Genomic DNA, 17,636 nt, shown 5'->3' on the forward strand with positions numbered 1-17,636 from the left:
TTCCCTTTCTCACCTTTTATTTCACAATTATGTTGACACAAATTTTAACATTCAGAAATAGATAAAATGACATTTACAAGTCAGAATGATTGGTCACCAAATCCCAATAGTAGCTTCTATACTTTAACAGCCAAAAGTGCCTGAACATTATTAACACACTTGGTCACTTTATATCATAAAATACAATGCAACACAAATAAAATATGCCAATTAGAAAAACTTGTAGTGTTTTATATAAATCTCCTGAAATTTATTTTCTTGAAATTCAGCTTAGGTTTGAAAAAAGGCAATGTATAAACGACCCAAAAACATTGGTACCCAGCAGGAAAAAGGGTACAGATGAGCCAAAAGATGGCACTGTTTTAAAAAAAAAAAAAAACAGTCTTCAACAGATCCACTGGCACTTAGTGTATATTTGGTCAGTTATAAAGTAGTTTAGATTCAACATAGAGCCGATAAAAATAAAAATATTTTTAAAAATCAGTTCTCCTCTTAAAACTATATGACAATATTGGCTCTGATTCTGTAGCCTGACCAGGAAAACACATAACTGTGGACTGAACAAGAAACAAGGTTATTTCATGGCCTTTGTAGTGTAAGCAAACACTTATTATTTAAACGACCTCATTCCTTATAGATTTGTAAAGCAAAAAATATAATTAAAGTAAGAATAAAAAATGACAATAAAATGATTGTCCAGAGAAATACAGACTTTGAGTCTGATATGCATAGACATCAGTAATCTACAAGTGCTACACATTTTCTCATTGAATAAAAAACTTTGGTTGTCATAAGAAACAGGTGGAATGTACACATCTAGCTTCATGGTAACTGGAGTTGTCTACTCTGACTTGGTTGCTTTGCTGTGCCGCTGTCATCAGACACAATAACAGAAGGTGCATTTTCTAGGCAGCACAGGAATATTGCACAGTGTTTTCAGGTCTAGAGGTACAGCATTCTGGAGTGGTTTGGATCAGAGAGCATGTAGGAATTAATAGTGTTTCCCTAAGAAAGTTGTCACATTATTAGATGTATTTTTATGTGTAATTAATGTTTGTGTGTACTGTATACAGCATGTGCATATCTGTGTGTGTTTGTGTTATCTTTTTAGGTCCTTCTCTTCCCTGAATGATGTTCATCTTCCTTAAACAGGAGGCAGTGGAGGAGCACCTCTCACTAAAACTGGAGAAAGATAAAGAGGACATGAGGTAATGTGGAGAACGAAACCTGTAAAAGTTTATTTATGGAAAAACTGTTGGTCAAAGTTAAGTCAGGACTTTACCCTTGTTGTCTTGGCTGGGATAGATCTTCTGGAAGGGTCTGTATTCTTCAGGTGGGGGCAGGTCCTCTATAGGGTGGAAGTCGTACTTGGACTCAAAATCATCTGAGAAGAGACATCAAACATTTTATAAATATAAAACCTTTAGGAATCAATAACAAGCTAATCTGTCACCACCTGGGGATTGGACAAGTGGCTTTGCATATGCTGATGTTTAACTCCTTCCCTCCCCAGGGTGCAAAACTCCTCCCCTCTACTGGGTCGGGTCAAAAAAATTACAATTTTTTGTTGCTGTTGTTATATAAGAAATCTTATATCAGTCTATTATGATAAAAGGTCTCTAAATCTTTCAATTTATATATATACATTTTTTTGGTTATTTGTATTTTATTTACCTGTAAATTCTTGAATTTTATAATTTTTTTATTGAAAATAAACATATTTTTGTACATTACAATTTTTTGTTGCTGTTGTTATATAAGAAATCTTATATCAGTCTATTATGATAAAAGGTCTCTAAATCTTTCAATTTGTATATATACATTTTTTTGGTTATTTGTATTTTATTTACCTGTAAATTCTTGAATTTTATAATTTTTTTATTGAAAATAAACATATTTTTGTACATTATTCCACAAAAAAAGACCAGCCCAATTCTAGTAAATGCGTCAATAATATCATCCATTGATTGTCTCTGCTGACCTCTAGTGGGAAAAAAATGACATTAATCTATATTTTATGAATATAGCCACTAGAGGGGCCTATAGTTTCTCTGGGAACAAAACTTAAAGGTGCCCTAGATTGAAAAATTGAATTTACCTCAGCATAGTTGAATAACAAGAGTTCAGTACATGGAAATGACATACAGTGAGTCTCAAACACCATTGTTTCCTCCTTTTTATATAAATCTCATTTGTTTAAACGACCTCCGAGGAACAGGCGAATCTCAACATAACACCAACTGTTACGTAACAGTCGGGATCATTAATATGTACGCCCACAATATTTGCATATGCCAGCCCATGTTCAAGGCATTACACAAGGGCAGGCAGTATTAACGTCTGGATCTGTGCACAGCTGAATCATCAGACTAGGTAAGCAAGCAAGGACAATAGCGAAAAATGGCAGATGGAGCGATAATAACTGACATGATCATTGATATCATGATATTTTTAGTGATGTTTGTAAATTGTCTTTCTAAATGTTTCGTTAGCATGTTGATAATGTTCTGTTAAATGTGGTTAAAGTTACCATCGTTTCTTACTGTATTCATGGAGACAAGACTGTCATTGTTTTCATTTTTTAAACACTTGCAGTCTGTATAATTCATATACACAATTGTGTAATGTTAGCTTTAGCCACGGAGCGTACTATCAAACTCATTCAGAATCAAATGTAAACATCCAAATAAATACCATACTTATGCGATTAGACGTTGCATGACAAACACTTTGTAAAGATCCATTTTGAGGGTTATATTAGCTGTGTGAACTTTGTTTATGCTGTTTAAGGCAAGCACGAGCTCTTGGGGCGTGGAGCACAAGATTTAAAGGGGCCGCGTACCCTGAATCGGCGCATTTATAATGATAGGCGGTTAAAAAAACTATGGGGTATTTTGAGCTGAAACTTCACAGACACATTAAGGGGACACTTAAGACTTATATTACATCTTTTGAAAACATGTTCTTCGGCACCTTTAAATGAGCTTTTTATGCATTCAGATATATATTTAGACATAAAAGAACATATCTTTTATAAATATTTAAAAAATTTTGGTGAGTGATGTGTGTGTGTGCTGCATTGGGGATATTCTATAGTCTCATCCCTTCATTTGTACATGTGTGTGTTGAGAATTGTGCCAGTTTTGGGAATGTGTTCTTGTATATATGGTTTATGAGGACACAAATGTGTATAATAACATGGGGATTACAACGTGAACGTGGTTTATGAGGACACTTCCAGAGTCCCTGTAAACCAAATGGCTTAAAAAAAAAACACTAAACAGTAGTAGTGTAGGGGGATAGAATATACAGTTTGTACAGTATAAAAACCATTACGTCTATGGAGAGTCCCCGTAAACCATATATACAAGTGTGTGTGTGTGTGTGTGTGTGTGTGTGTGCATTCCCATTTCAAATGTGAAAGTTTGAAGGAAGCTCTTAGATCACTCAGTTGAACACCTGATTTTTAAAAATTTAAAATAAACTCACTTCAGAGAGAGGAGGGGAGTAGGCTAACATTAAAGGTGCACAAAAATAATTTAGGATGTTAAATAACAAGAGTGTAGAACAAATTTTCAGTTTCCTCCTTCTTATATAAATCTAATTTGAATGAAGAACAGGCGAATTTTAACACCGACTGCTGGGGGTGTACGCCCCAATCTTGCCAGCCCATATAACACAAGCCAGTGGAACAGATGAAGCTGTTAAGCAAGCAAGAACAACAGCGAAAATATGGAGCAATTAACTGAAAAATAATTATATTATAATTTGTAATTGTCTTTCTAATTTTCGTTATTGCTATTTTTAAATGTGGTTAAAGTTACCATCTATTCACGGAGACAAGAGCCGTACATTTTCATTTTTAAACACTTGTTGTATAATGCTAAACACAACTTCATTCTCTATAAATCTCTCCAACAATGTATATTAGCCACAGAGCATAAGCCTCAAATTCACTCAGAATAAAACATTAACCTCCAAATAAATACTTTACTCACATAATTCGTTAATGCAACGAACATCTTGTAGTTTGTATGTTACTAAAGCTGAGCACTCGTTTGGCAATAGTCGGGGCGGCGTCGAAAGTTTGTTAATGAATCATTAAAAAAATTAATTTAAAAAAAATCTATAGATTGTTTAAGACACATGGAGACACCTTTTTATATTACATCTTGAAAGATTCTTGGGCACCTTTAACACATAATTTAGGATGACTGTAGAACATTTTCAGGAATGTTTTTGCTGGCTCTTTATATGGAACCTGTTAATATTTGAAAAATAATTATATTATAAAATAATTATATTTTCCATCTATTCTACAGTTCTTTGTATATTTAAGGGTTAAAATAGTTTGTATGTTACTAAAGCTGAGCACTAATGGTCGAAAGTTTGGAATCATTAAGATTGTTTAATGTTTTTGAAAGAAGACTCATATTCACCACGGGTACATTTATTTGATCAGAAATACAAAAATAGGAGTTAATGTCTCCCAAAAGAAAGAACCGATTCTGAACTTCCTGAAACGAGACGTCAGTAATTCCACCTACGTAAGTTTGTAACAAATATGCATGATGCCAGTCTGTGATCTCCATTGGCTGCCTGTGAACCACATCTACTTTGACCTGCTCTCAAACACGGTAGCTCTAGCTAAGGCCAGGAAGAGTTTGGTTCATGTCGTCATCATGTCAAGAAGATGCTGTTTTCTGTGCTGTGAAAGCAAATCTGGTACGGTAAAATCAACGCCATTGTCACTTTTCGTATCACAGTGTATACGCTGAGCGCTGAGGAAGCCTCCGGAGCTAAAATTCAGATATGGTGATGGATGTTTTGTTTGCGACATGCGCTGTAAGTGATAGAACAATCACAACAGACTGGGCCATCAGACCAATCAAAGCAGAGGAAACTCTCGGAAAGGAGACCGGATCCTTTATTGAACCGTTTCAGACACTGTGAGTATACACTGCAGTGTATATTATGAGAAAATTAAAATGTTTTTTGACCTTTTAATACATGTAAACCTATTGTAGGAGACCTACAAAGCAAAACTATGAATCTTCAAAATAGCCTAGTAGGAGCATTTATATATTTCAGTAACTGAACAACATATTAATGGTTCTCTGATGTCAGTTAATGGTCACATGGCATGCAGGTAAAGAAATAAATTTTTTTAAATCTTTTTAGTAAACATTTTATTTGTAAGCAATAAGCTTACGACGCGAAGCGGAGTGCCTGCAACCCCTTCAGCCGTGACTTGTTCAGCACTAGCCTCGAGTACCTTATTGCTTTTATAAAACAGTTACCACACAATACAAATATTAAAGCCAGAAACAGTGGCGTACCGCATGTCTGTGAGGCTCCCCAGCAAAGAATGAGATGGGGCCCCTCCCACAAGCAGTGATGTCATGTGTTAAAATTTGTTGTGCACCTGAGTCCGTCTCCCCCACAGTTTACAAAAACTGATTTAACAGTGAATCGTGGTGAATTATCATTGTATTGGTTCATCTGATGTTATTATTGAATAATATTATATATGCTAGGCTATATGATGTTTAGTGATTTTGATATCGCAGACTAAAATACCGGCAGGAATAAATATTTAGGCTAATTTCCTCATTTAAACCAAAGGTGTTTATCAGTGATTGTACATCAAGAGCAAGGACACGTTGTGTGTATTTTGTTTTGTGCTTTTACCAGAACGAAACTCTCGATTGTCTGTGTGAAGACTGCGTATGTGCACGAACGCCATGAGAACTGATAACAGCAGCAATGAGCACTGGCCATGATTTCAAAAACAACACATTCCAGCGGATAGATTGCCTCTTATTTAATACAGACCTATGAATTTCTTATCGAATGGAGAATGTTTCTTTCTTGTAGGTACAATTATTCACTGAGTTTAAGTTAATTTTTGAGACGTTTCAGTTTCTCACATAGACAGCTGAAAGTGCACCCTGTTTTTTTATTTTTTTTTTATTTTACAAAAGTACAAGGTTTTGTTGTTATTGTGAGCGTCCACAAATAAAAGTAGACCATTTGTAGTCATTGCACTTAATCTGTAGGCTATCGCGAAAAAATGAACGAAAAAAAGCCTGTTTTAAGTTGTTTCAGCTGTCATGAGGAAAAAATCCATCAGAACGCGCCGGCGCTTTCATCGGCCAGAGAGACACAAATTTAGCCAATTTAGTTTCATATTTATATTTAAATATTGGGCTATAACCTAATATTATTATTTTTTTTACATTTCACATATGTTGATTATGAAAAGTGAATAGCATGACGAATGCGTAATGTCGGGAGACATGCAGCAGGTCAGACATGATTTTGACCACTTCATTAAGTTTTGTTTTATAGTAAGTCTTTCTTTAAAGTGAATTTCGTTTTGTAGAAATTGTATCTTAATTTCAATCAATGTTTCATCAACCAATTGCCTATATTTAATAAATAGGAAGAAAACAACAATGTCGGGTGTGGAATAGATTGAAGTGCATAACAAACTAATGTTTCCGCGGCCTTTGAATAAGGCTGAAGCAATAGACGTCTTTCTGTTTTTATTAAATTTCTTTATTACTTTATTACATGTCTTTATTACTTAATTAATTGATAAGATATTTTTGGTCTAACAATATATTTTAGCTGGTCTAAATTCTAAGTTAGACAAAAATTTGCGTATAGCCTAGGTTATATAAGGTTCCCTTCTAGCCAAGCGCGTAAATTGCTGTTTCGGCCGCAAATTTTCAGTAATTTAGATCGGTGCATCAAATGGTATAGGCCTAAACTAAATTCATGTATTTACAGTAAAAGATTAAAGAAATAACTCTAGACTTATTGGCTAGGCTACATTTGGAAAAGAACTTCAGATATTCCGGTAGCTGACCATTAGCAGAGCTGGCGATGGGGTAAATACGTTTGGGCAATATATAATAATAATAATAATAACAATAATAATGTCTCAGCAAAGACCGAACATATTTATTTGTCTCGGTACACGTCCGCTAACAGTAACACAAACGGCGATGGAAACAACAGTGAATTTTTCCCCCTTTTGTGGTAATTTACCACTATTTTCTATGATCTTCTGTTTGCATTTTTGGGTTTCACTTGGATGCTTTATTTTCATCTTTAGTCAATTGAGTTCAGTTCTAAAAAAAAAAAAGCAAAGGCTAAGTAAATAGCTGAATCTGCAATGGGCCCCATCATACGGTGGGGGCCCCCACGCACCGCAGGGGCTGCAGGGGTGTCCCATACGCCCATGGCCAGAAATATGTATTAGTGCAACTTTCATGAAGTAAACTTTTTCTAAAAGCCTTCCTTCCGCTGGAAAAAATTCTCCCTGACTGTGAACAGCAACAGAAGTTACATAATTACGCCATTAGATGGCGGCAAAGACTGTCTTTATGAGTGTGTCAGTCAGTAGCGAAGACTTTTAAATTGAAAAGACTGAATTGTTGTGAACACGGAACAAGATGCAACTGACAAATGCTTTGACTAGTGCTGTCAGTCATGGGAAAACCCCTTAACTGTTAAAAGAACAAGATAATACATTGGTCATTTAAACAGATTTTTAATTTTGAACATAGGACTGACCTGAAGGAAAACGCTAAATCTGAATGCAGGTAATAAACTCGCTCACTCAATCTCTTTCTCACAATACTCTTCTACATAATACAGTAAGCTTCAATGAACAATATCAATTGAGAACATACAGTTTACGTTGCTAAGAGTGGTTAATAAGGGTGTTGTGTAGTGATACACAGAACCGTTGGGTGAAGCGGCAATAGCCGTGTTTTATCGTGAATATAACACAGCTATTGACCAATCGGAATCAGGGACAGGAACTAACCGTTTTATAATGATTAAATAAGCAACATGCAGAGATGGGAGTTTGGAGCAACATTTACTGTCACTGAATTATAATCATACTAAAGCCATATCATGATTTCAATTTCAATAACTAATAATTAATTAATTAATTATTATCTTTTCATCAGCTCACAAACCCCTGCAATTCCTTCACAAATCCCCAAGAGTTTGAAACCCCTGTTTGGGAAACCCTCCTCTTGGCCTACATTTGCATTATACATCCTGGCCAAATTTGCCCATTGGCCTCTGTCCATCATGGCCTCCTAATCATCCCCATATACTGATTGGCTTTATCTCCTCTCCACCAATAAGCTGGTGTGTGGTGGGCGTTCGGGCACAATATGGCTGCCGTCTCATCATCCAGGTGGATTCTGCACATTGGTGGTGATTGAGGAGATTCCCTCTTCCACATGTAAAGCGCTTTGAGTACCCAGAAAAGCACTATATAAATGTAATGAATTATTATTATTATAGCTGTCTGCTAGAAGGCTGTATGAAAACATTAAAACCATGTTTTTTTGTAAATTACTGATCAGTATCTGGCTGTTACTGAATGTAAAATGATGACCTTATTTTGTAGGACTACTTATCTGACATTACATCTCTGTGTTCTGTGAAGGCTTTGTTGATGGCTGTAATGAGGAAATAAGAGGGCTGCATTTGAATTACTGAGAGGTCATTTGACTGCAGGTTTTTTTTCCATGTGCTGATGCACAGTACACTTCAGAAACAGTACGGCAAACTAGCTAGAAATCAAAGTTCAGATCTACAGATACTTCCCACGAATAAACAAATTAGCAACTAAGTTCCAAAAAAGATTACATCATCTGTTTGATGAAACTGATGGAACTCACCATAAAAAGACTTGGTGGCAGATGACGTATGTCCATTCCGGACTGGTGGAGGAGGAGGAGGAGCAAAAGATGCGTGCCCTGAAGACTGACGTCCAGTAGAGGAAAGAGGAGGGGGCTTCCCTCTACTAGGGGGTTCAGAGGATGTTTGTGGGCTGCCACGGTAAGGGGGTGGAGGGGGTGGCGTTTCCCGAACCCCATTACGAGATGCAGGAGGAGGAACCTGAGGAGCTGAATGAACAAGTCATTTTAAATGATGCTTGCATTTCAGAGGACTATATTGTAGACAGTCAGTACAACAGACAGTACTCATGCATTGAATAGATCTTTTACTAAAAACCGAAATGAAAGTTTTCAGTTTCAGTGATTAAATTTGGGTAATTGTGTAATTTGCTGTTCAGGGTGTTGTTTTCTCAGGTGATAAATTAAGCCAGTTGTAGTAAAGTTCAAGAGGCAACAAGCAACCTCTCAATATTTCAGTAGAACAAATTTTAAATATTGCTACTTTTGCACCATTTTTGGTCATAGTGAAGTGTACATAACTGACATGTTTACCTCTTTTAGCTTATCCATGTTTTGTGCATAAAGTGCATCAAAGAAGAGTTAATTAAACTTCACTGTTTCAGTCAATGATATCGCAACCCCTAAACTATTTTAAACGAAACTGAAACCTGATAGTTTTGTTGCTTTTTTTGGATTTCGGTTACTGAAATTTTGGTGCATCACTACTGTCAAGCTCTAAAAGCAGCAAAATACACATTACATTGGATTTGTATGCTATATTCCAAGTCTACAGAAGCCATGCAAAGCTTTGTGTGAAATTTCAGAAGACTTGGAATATAGCGTACAAGACCAATGTAAAACATTTGTGGTGATTTGATGGTGCTTTTTTAACATGACAATATCCGTCTCCATTATTTGGAGACTATTATTTTTATTTTATTGGAAAAGCATTGTGAACATTGCACCCAAATTCCACATTTGTGTGTAATGGGTTTTGGAACTATATAGATTCTGGAAGTAAAAATCCCATTCTTTTCCTCCATAGAGATATAAGCTTTTAACAGTACGCTCTCAAACTACTGCAATAATTTATATTGTTTCTATATACATAATCAACATCTTTAAATCAATAGTTTTATAGTTATACATTGTTTTTATTTCGTTGATGTTGTTGGAAATGCTTCATGGGAGCTGTAGTTCTTTTCCTCATTAAAGCTGTTAAGCATACAGTCTTGTCTTTTTGTCCGATTTTCAAATACTTTGTTGCTTCAAATCTAAGTTTGTATTGTTGTGATTCACCCATAGCTGGTTGGTTTGGTTCATGGCTTATAACTCTTTAACAAAGATGAATGGAAAAAATACTTCAGGAACTGCTGAAAACTGGGCAGGTACTGTTTCACTCTATAGACAGACTACATCTTGAGATGACCTAAATGGCTTCAAATTTTTTTTTACCTGTGCTACGGCCCACTGGATCGCGTACTGGTGGTGGGGGTCGTCTGTTCTGCTGGGCAGCCGGTGGAGGAGGAGGAGGGGCTTGGGTACGGACATTAGCATTGGCATGGCTTCTCTTGTTCAGCGAGTTTCGCCTCTGCGGCAACTCAGGGGCAGGGTCTCCATTTGCAGAAGGTGGCTGACGATATGGAGGCGGGGGTGGGGGTGCGTTTGAAGAAGAGGAGGATGATGAAGAGGAGCGAGATGAAAGGGGGGGATGTTTAGGAGGTCCATCACGAGCAGAAGATGGAGGTGGTGGAGGCCCCTTGCTTGCAGGTGGTGGTGGTGGTGGAAGGGGTTTCTCACGACTATGTGCCCCAGAATTCTGTTGGGCTGAAGAGGGTCCGCGGTTGCCACCGCGATTGAATGGCGGAGGTGGAGGTGGAGCAGAGCTGGTGGGTTTTGCGGAGCTAGTGGGTTTGGAGACATCCGGCAGATTGGGACGGTGATTTCGTGGCTGTTCAGGAGGTGAGGACCGACTTCCATCACCACGACTGGAGCCGTCCAGTTCAGAATGACTCGCAACACGAGGTACTGCAGGGCGAGAACCAGGTGGCCGCAACGCTGACCGTCCTACAGAGCTGTCTGTGGAGATACATTAAACAGTTTTAGAGATAATAACCCATCATTGAAGTACTTGGTGTAAAAGGGGAACTTACCTCCAACTGGTCGTAGTTTAGGCACTCCTCCACTGAACAACCCTCCCATAGCCATCGGCCCAGATCCACCTCCAAATCCTCCACCACCTCCTCCTCCGCCACCTCCACCACCTCCACCACCGCCACCACCACCTCGACCTCCGCCTCCAGGCTCTGCCAAAAAAAGAAAGTTGTTAGGTGGGTCACGTCAAACATTATCTGTATTTTCAGCATAAATAAACAAAGCTGACTTACTTTCAATGATAGGTGCACTTCTGTCATTGACCCCACTGGTCTTCTTCAGTTTGGCGCCTTTGCAGATGTCTGACAGCAGAGCTCCCCTTCCTTTCACTTCATTTTGATTGAGTTTTGGAGGTGTGGTGTTCGCCTGAACAGATTTGGATGTTTCAAAACAGATCTATTAATTTATTAAATAATATATTGAAATCGACTTCATTGACTTAAATTTCTATGCTAAAATTGTTAATTTCAGAATTAAAATTCATTAAAATAAGGGTTCTAATGAAAAAATACATTTTTTTAATTAATGAAACAATGTTTCACTTCTTATTAATATTGAAAAAAAAAAACAACAAAAAAAAAACTTTTGTCCACCAAATAAAAAAGTCACGTGGTCGACCAACATGCAGAAACTTTTCTTCCATGCTGAAGGGCTGCTACATACAGAAAAACCATAAAACTGGAAACAATATAATAGAGAGGACCTCTGCAGACACTAATGACTGTGAAATTAGAAAGTCTCTTAAAATATCAATTTTTTTATGACAAGGTTAGTTCAGCCTTACGTGGTGTCACTCTCCAAACTCCATAATGTTAAAGGAGTGGTATAATGCCATTTTTACAAGATGTAAAATAAGTCTCTGATGTCTCCAGAGTGTTTATGTAAAGTTTTAGCTCAAAATACCCCACAGATAATTTTTATAGCATGTTAAATTTGTTATTTTTTGAGGGCGAGCAAAAACGCTCCGTTTGTGTGTGTCCCTTTAAAGGTGCCCTAGATTCAAAATTTGAATTTACCTTGGCATAGTTGAATAACAAGAGTTCAGTACATGGAAAAGACATACATTGAGTTTCAAACTCCATTGCTTTCTCTTTCTTATGTAAATCTCATTTGTTTAAAAGACTTCCGGAAACACGCGGATCTCAACATAACACCGACTGTTACGTAACAGTCGGGGTGTACGCCCCAATATTTGCATATGCCAGCCCATGTTCCCAACATTATGAAAGGCATTAGACAAGGGCAGCCAGTAACGTCTGGATCTGCACAGGTGAATCAACAGACTAGGTAAGCAAGAACAACAGCGAAAATGGCAGATGGAGCAATAATAACTGACATGATCCATGATAGCATGATATTTTTAGTGATATTTGTAAATTGTCTTTCTAAATGTTTCGTTAGCATGTTGCTAATGTACTGTTAAATGAGGTTAAAGTTACCATCGTTTCTTACTGAAATTACGGAGACAAGAGCCGTCGCTATTTTCATTTTTAAACACTTGCAGTCTGTATAATTCATAAACACAACTTCATTCTTTATAAATCTCTCCAACAGTGTAGCATTAGCCGTTAGCCACAGAGCACAGCCTCAAACTCATAGAGAATTAAATATAAACATCAAAATAAATACTTTACTCACATAATTCGAAGCATGCATACAGCATGCATGACAAACATCTTGTAAAGATCCATTTGAGGGTTATATTAGCTGTGTGAACTTTGTAAATGTGCTGTAATATAATCGAGAGCTCGTGTGGCAGGGAGCACGCAAATTAAAGGGGCGGCGCGCTGAAAAAATCAGTGCATAGTTAATGATGCCCCAAAATAGGCAGTTAAAAAAATTTATTTAAAAAAATCTATAGGGTATTTTGAGCTGAAACTTCACAGACACATTCAGGGGACACCTTAGACTTATATTACATCTTGTGAAAAAGCATTCTTGGGCACCTTTAAATGCAAATGAGCTGCTGCTCCTAAGCAGAGGGCGGGGTTTCAAGATGTTAGCACATAGTGTTAAGGTGCGTTCACGCGGCCTTGTAATTCCTGTAGTTACGAGATTCTAGCTTGTAAAAAGTGTTCACGTCCTCGTAGAGCTCGTAATTACAGCTTGTAAGCTGGGAGTTTTCTGAAAGCTCCCACATGTACCATGTGGTCGCTGTACCACCTGACCGCTGTAGATTCATAGGCGTTGATAGTGGTGCCATGGAAATGCATAATTCCCAGTCCAAGGACCAAAAGGACGTGAACAGCTCCGAATATAACGTCACGTGTTGTTATCTCAAGATTCCGGTAAATACGAGGTGACGTGAACACAGCATTAGCACCGCTTTTTTACCTCAAGCAGACTCACTGAAAATGTCGGAAAAAGTCGTACAATGATTAAGAGACTCAAGAAGAGGTGACAACATGTAGAATGCAACAGGATGTGTTCTGAATGGTTAGTTGCTTAATTTATGTAGCTGATGAGGGATATCTTAAAGTCACTGATTATCATATTCTGTCATGATAATCTATAAATCACTCCTGTGGGAACTGTTGTAAGATCCTACAGAGCCAGAGAATATATGCTGCATGAAGATAGAACAAGAACCTCACCCCTTTGTTGCATATTCTTGGGGGCAGGGTTTATGTAAATTTTAGGGTTAGTGATGTGTCCAACCCGGGAAGAAGCTCATAGTCCCTACCAGCGGTGTTTTGTATTCCTTAAACAGAGAATTCTTCAAAAGAAAATATCTCCCTTTGCTTTGAACTTTGAGCATCGTAACTTTGCAGATGTTGTTTATGAACTAAAGTTTAAAAAGTGATATCATAATGAACCACCACCTTAATAAATTATTTATTTATTTATTTTTGCAAAATAATGGCCTTAAATATATAAAACAATGATATTTCTGAATTAAACACATTCACATTTTTACACTCAGGTATTAAAGAATTAAAGTTAAAAATTAAACAAACTTTTCTTGGAATTGGTTTAAAAAAATTTAAAACTATGAGACCTACATGAATACAAAGAGTACAAGAGTAAAGAGAATCGTGTAACAAAAAATAAGCAATGAGGGTTTGAAAAAAGCAACATGAATTAAAGAAATGTCAGGAAGAAAAACTGCTGCTGTCTCAGTGTGAATGTACACATGTGCTACCTGTTTTTCGCTTTACACTGACCTGGCTAAAGGTGGGGGGTGGTGGAGGTCCAGGCGGAGGGGGAGGAGGAGGAATCGGCATACTGGTGAATTCTGGAGAAGTCAACAGTCACCTCAATCTTCTGCACTTGGTATCCACACAAAAACTCTGCAAGGTGAAAGAATTACAGCCATCAGACTTCCATGTGCAACTTCAGGTAAATCAAGAGACGGTTGCAGCTAAAAAAAAAAAAAAAATCCTTTAAAAGTTAAAAACATGACTCATAACAGTGACATTCATTAGTGTTGGTTAACGTCATCAACGTAGCATCACAGTACCTCTCAAACCACCTGACACTTCCAGGAACTACTCAACAGTGGGCAGCAAACAAAAGAAAGGTTATGGAGATTCAAAAATATTCAAAAGATATATATATTTAAAAAAAAAAAAAAAAAAATTCCTCTTTTCCCCCACTGGTCTTCCTTTCCAGTATAAAACTCCAGAAACTTTCCCTCCCAGTTTAGACAGAAGTGCTCGCACACGTCCACAGATGAAACTTTAGCAGGGCTAACTGGAATGTTGCTAAGCAGGATCTATCACACAACGACTAATGGAAGTGAGAGAGTGTAAAAATGAGTGAAGCATGAGGATTGAGGCAAACACTAAATAAAACCTGTATGTTTATGACCATCTTTACATTCAAGCTGTTACACACTATGATCAAAACGCATGTTACTGCTCTATTAAACCGGACTTTGTCTAAGAACATGTCTAATGAATAAAACTACAAAGGTAGCACACAAACCTCTAAAACAAATATTGCATGTGGTTTGATTCCTGAAATATACATGTGATCATGAACACATTGACTACTAAAATAAAGAAATAAACCAGCCTGTATTACACAAACTCATCAACCCACATTTAAACCTGGTGACCTGTAGAGGCAAACAAATACACAACTTTGAAATGCCACAGAAAGAGGCAAACCCAAAATGTGGTGCATACAACATGAAAGAGTTTCACCTTAAAAGAAAAAAACATCCTATTAAACTTTTAAAAGCATTAAATGTACCACAAAACATTGTCAATCCAGAAAAATAACTTGGCATTCTTCACATAACAGGTCAAAACAGGTCGGCGTGTTTCTCTGTCTAATCAGCCATACCAAATCTGTCAGAGGCCTTGTTTATTACACCAAGCTGTTGCAAGAATATGTCTGCGATTAATGACACGCATAAAAGTAGGAACGTGTAAGGAGGTAGGAGTTAAGTTTCTTCTCTCAAACTGACAGCTGACTAAATTTGATCCGCACTACAAAATCAACATCAATACCACAAAAACAATGCCTGGTGTTAAAAAAGGCTGTCATTTAATCCCAACAGTAACATTTTGTGAGAAAATTTACTTTCAACTGTGTTAAATACATCAGTATTTCTCTTTTTACTGGACTCGTAAACTATGAAGAAAGTGCAGACTTGATTTCAATGCTACATTTTTACTAGGCAGCTGTAAATAATCTCATGACTAGAGGTGTTTAACTATAAATCCTACAGTATCACATTTGATACATGACTTTCTAAGGCCTCTAAATGATCAACATGATCAAAATTTTGATGAAAAACTTGTTGCACACAATCTACATGCCTTCTGTCCTATGACTGATACTTTTTATAGCAAGTAAAATGCATTTTAGTATAATTCTGAAAATGTCCTCCTTCAGATTGTAGTGCTCGTGTCTTTTTCCTGTGGAATCTTTAATGATTTTTACAATGTAAATGTAAGAATATATCTTAAAATGAGGTGTTTTTTCCTCCTCGACTGTGAGCTTCATATTCTCATCATATCATATTATATAGCTGTTGTATCAAATATGATAACATACTCTAAAACGCACATTCAATTTTATTTTTACATTTGTTTTATATTTTGTCAAAAGGTTAGTTTAAAAAATAGATTTTTTCCGACTATTATTTACTATGTTAGGAGGGTTCAATTTAGTTTGGCACTCAGAAAGATGTCTCTAAAAGCATGTAATAGCCTACAAAAATACCATATACAATTTAAGATAAGTGTCATAAACTGCTGTCATGTCAGACCAATTTGTTCATAGGTTTAAAATCGCAGAGAGTCATTTTAGAGCAAAATGAAGGAAATGAATAACAGAAGAGGTCAAACCAGATTGTGAATATGAGGTGTTGTGTATAATGTCGGTTAACATGATCATCTCGAGTCAACAAATATTTGAACTGTGCACACAGACCGAAGTGACCATACCTGTCATACCAAACAAGATCCTGAACTGTCGTGAAATGTGATACAGGTTTAAGCACTAATATGTATGTATTGGGCAAAACCAAAACTTTTGAGCGACTAACGATGTTGTGAACAACATAAATGAAGGAGATTCGTAAACAAATGCTTCTTTTTGAAACGAATCATTTCAATGAATCGGTTGGTTTACGAAACCGGTCTGAACAACTCGCTGATTAATAAAAACAACACCAGTAAAACATTATATGTGCGGAAAACTTAGCGCAAAGTCACTTGTGTATCCATTAAAACATGTCATAAGAGCTGTAACAAATAGGTTAACTTGATACATTTACAGCTCTTCCGGCTGTAAAGACCTTGGCAAAGCTTACCTGTCGGTCGCGACGTGAGATACTGTCCCAAACAACATTAATGTTAAACAGTAACCGGGTGCTCTTTCGCCGATGATCCGCTGTCTGATCGGCCACCGAATAAAAACTGCTAACTAATAACTAGTCTGGCGAGAGTTGACTGTGGTTCGCTGTCATAATGAAGATGAATGCCAACTCTGCAAACTTATCCCAAACAGTTCCCAGTGTGAAATGAAAGCACTAAAGTCAAAATTCACGAAACTGGATCGCTTGTTGCTATTAACATTTCTGCCCAATGTTCGAGGGCGATATTGTTCAACGGTGGAGCACTGGGCTTCAGCGAACCCAGTTCTACGAATCCCGGAAATCCCGGAGTCGGTACAAAATGGAGGAGGCAAGAAGCCGAAAAAATCCGATTGCATCCGGAAAGCAAGACCTGTAACTATGGCTAACCTCTTTCCCTTGCGTAACACTGCAATGGTAATCTGCCAAAACGCAAATAGTTTAGCCTATTTAAAATTAAATATACATATATTAACAATGAGAAGAAGAAAAAAATACAATACAATAAAATAGGGGGCATACGGACATCACAAGAGGTTATAAGAATTAAATCAACACAGTATGACAATGTAAACAAAATAATGAATGAATTTAAAGTTCCTTTACAACAGATTTAAGGATGTTAAATGTTTTCGACATCTTTGATTTTAAAGGTTTTGACAAAGGGGACTTTAAATAAGAAGAAAACATACTAAAATTGGGATTACAGTGGATAGTTCTGGCTTTGTGAAGATGAAATTTACCCAGAAGACAAAGCAGTACAACAGTGTAATCAAGTGTAACATCATTAGAATGAAAACCAGACAAGAAAATGATAGATTTATTCATTTGTACCAGTTTGTTAAAGCAGCAGAAAACTAACATGGTAACTTCTGACCAAAAGAACTTTGAGAACGGGCACTGATAATACAAAAGTAAAATTGATTCTTGTTCAGTATTGCAACATAAAGAAGATACAA

General features: G+C 36.9%; 1 protein-coding gene across 1 annotated transcript; it reads right to left on the reverse strand.

The window, feature by feature from the left end:
* wipf2a (WAS/WASL interacting protein family, member 2a) lies at positions 1–17,084 on the reverse strand. Its single transcript, XM_048172538.1, has 8 exons — positions 16,636–17,084; positions 14,033–14,158; positions 11,102–11,234; positions 10,868–11,020; positions 10,170–10,793; positions 8,715–8,942; positions 1,283–1,384; positions 1–1,182 (listed from the first exon to the last, which is right to left on the reverse strand). The coding sequence occupies exons 2-8, from the start codon at positions 14,090–14,092 to the stop codon at positions 1,145–1,147; spliced, it is 1,338 nt and encodes a 445-aa protein (XP_048028495.1). The 5' UTR covers positions 14,093–14,158; positions 16,636–17,084; the 3' UTR covers positions 1–1,144.
* Positions 17,085–17,636: the final 552 nt, after the last annotated feature.

This window comes from Megalobrama amblycephala, linkage group LG21 (genome assembly GCF_018812025.1).
Source record: "Megalobrama amblycephala isolate DHTTF-2021 linkage group LG21, ASM1881202v1, whole genome shotgun sequence".
NCBI classification, from domain to species: domain Eukaryota; kingdom Metazoa; phylum Chordata; class Actinopteri; order Cypriniformes; family Xenocyprididae; genus Megalobrama; species Megalobrama amblycephala.

Coding starts and splice junctions, on each gene's coding strand:
- wipf2a (XM_048172538.1), bottom strand. CDS start 14,092: ATGCCGATTCCTCCTCCTCCCCCTCCGCCTGGACCTCCACCACCCCCC. Junction 11,235..14,032: donor CACCCCCCACCTTTAGCCAG/GTCAGTGTAAAG, acceptor AAATCTGTTCAG/GCGAACACCACACCTCCAAA. Junction 8,943..10,169: donor TCCAGTGGGCCGTAGCACAG/GTAAAAAAAAAT, acceptor TTGTTCATTCAG/CTCCTCAGGTTCCTCCTCCT.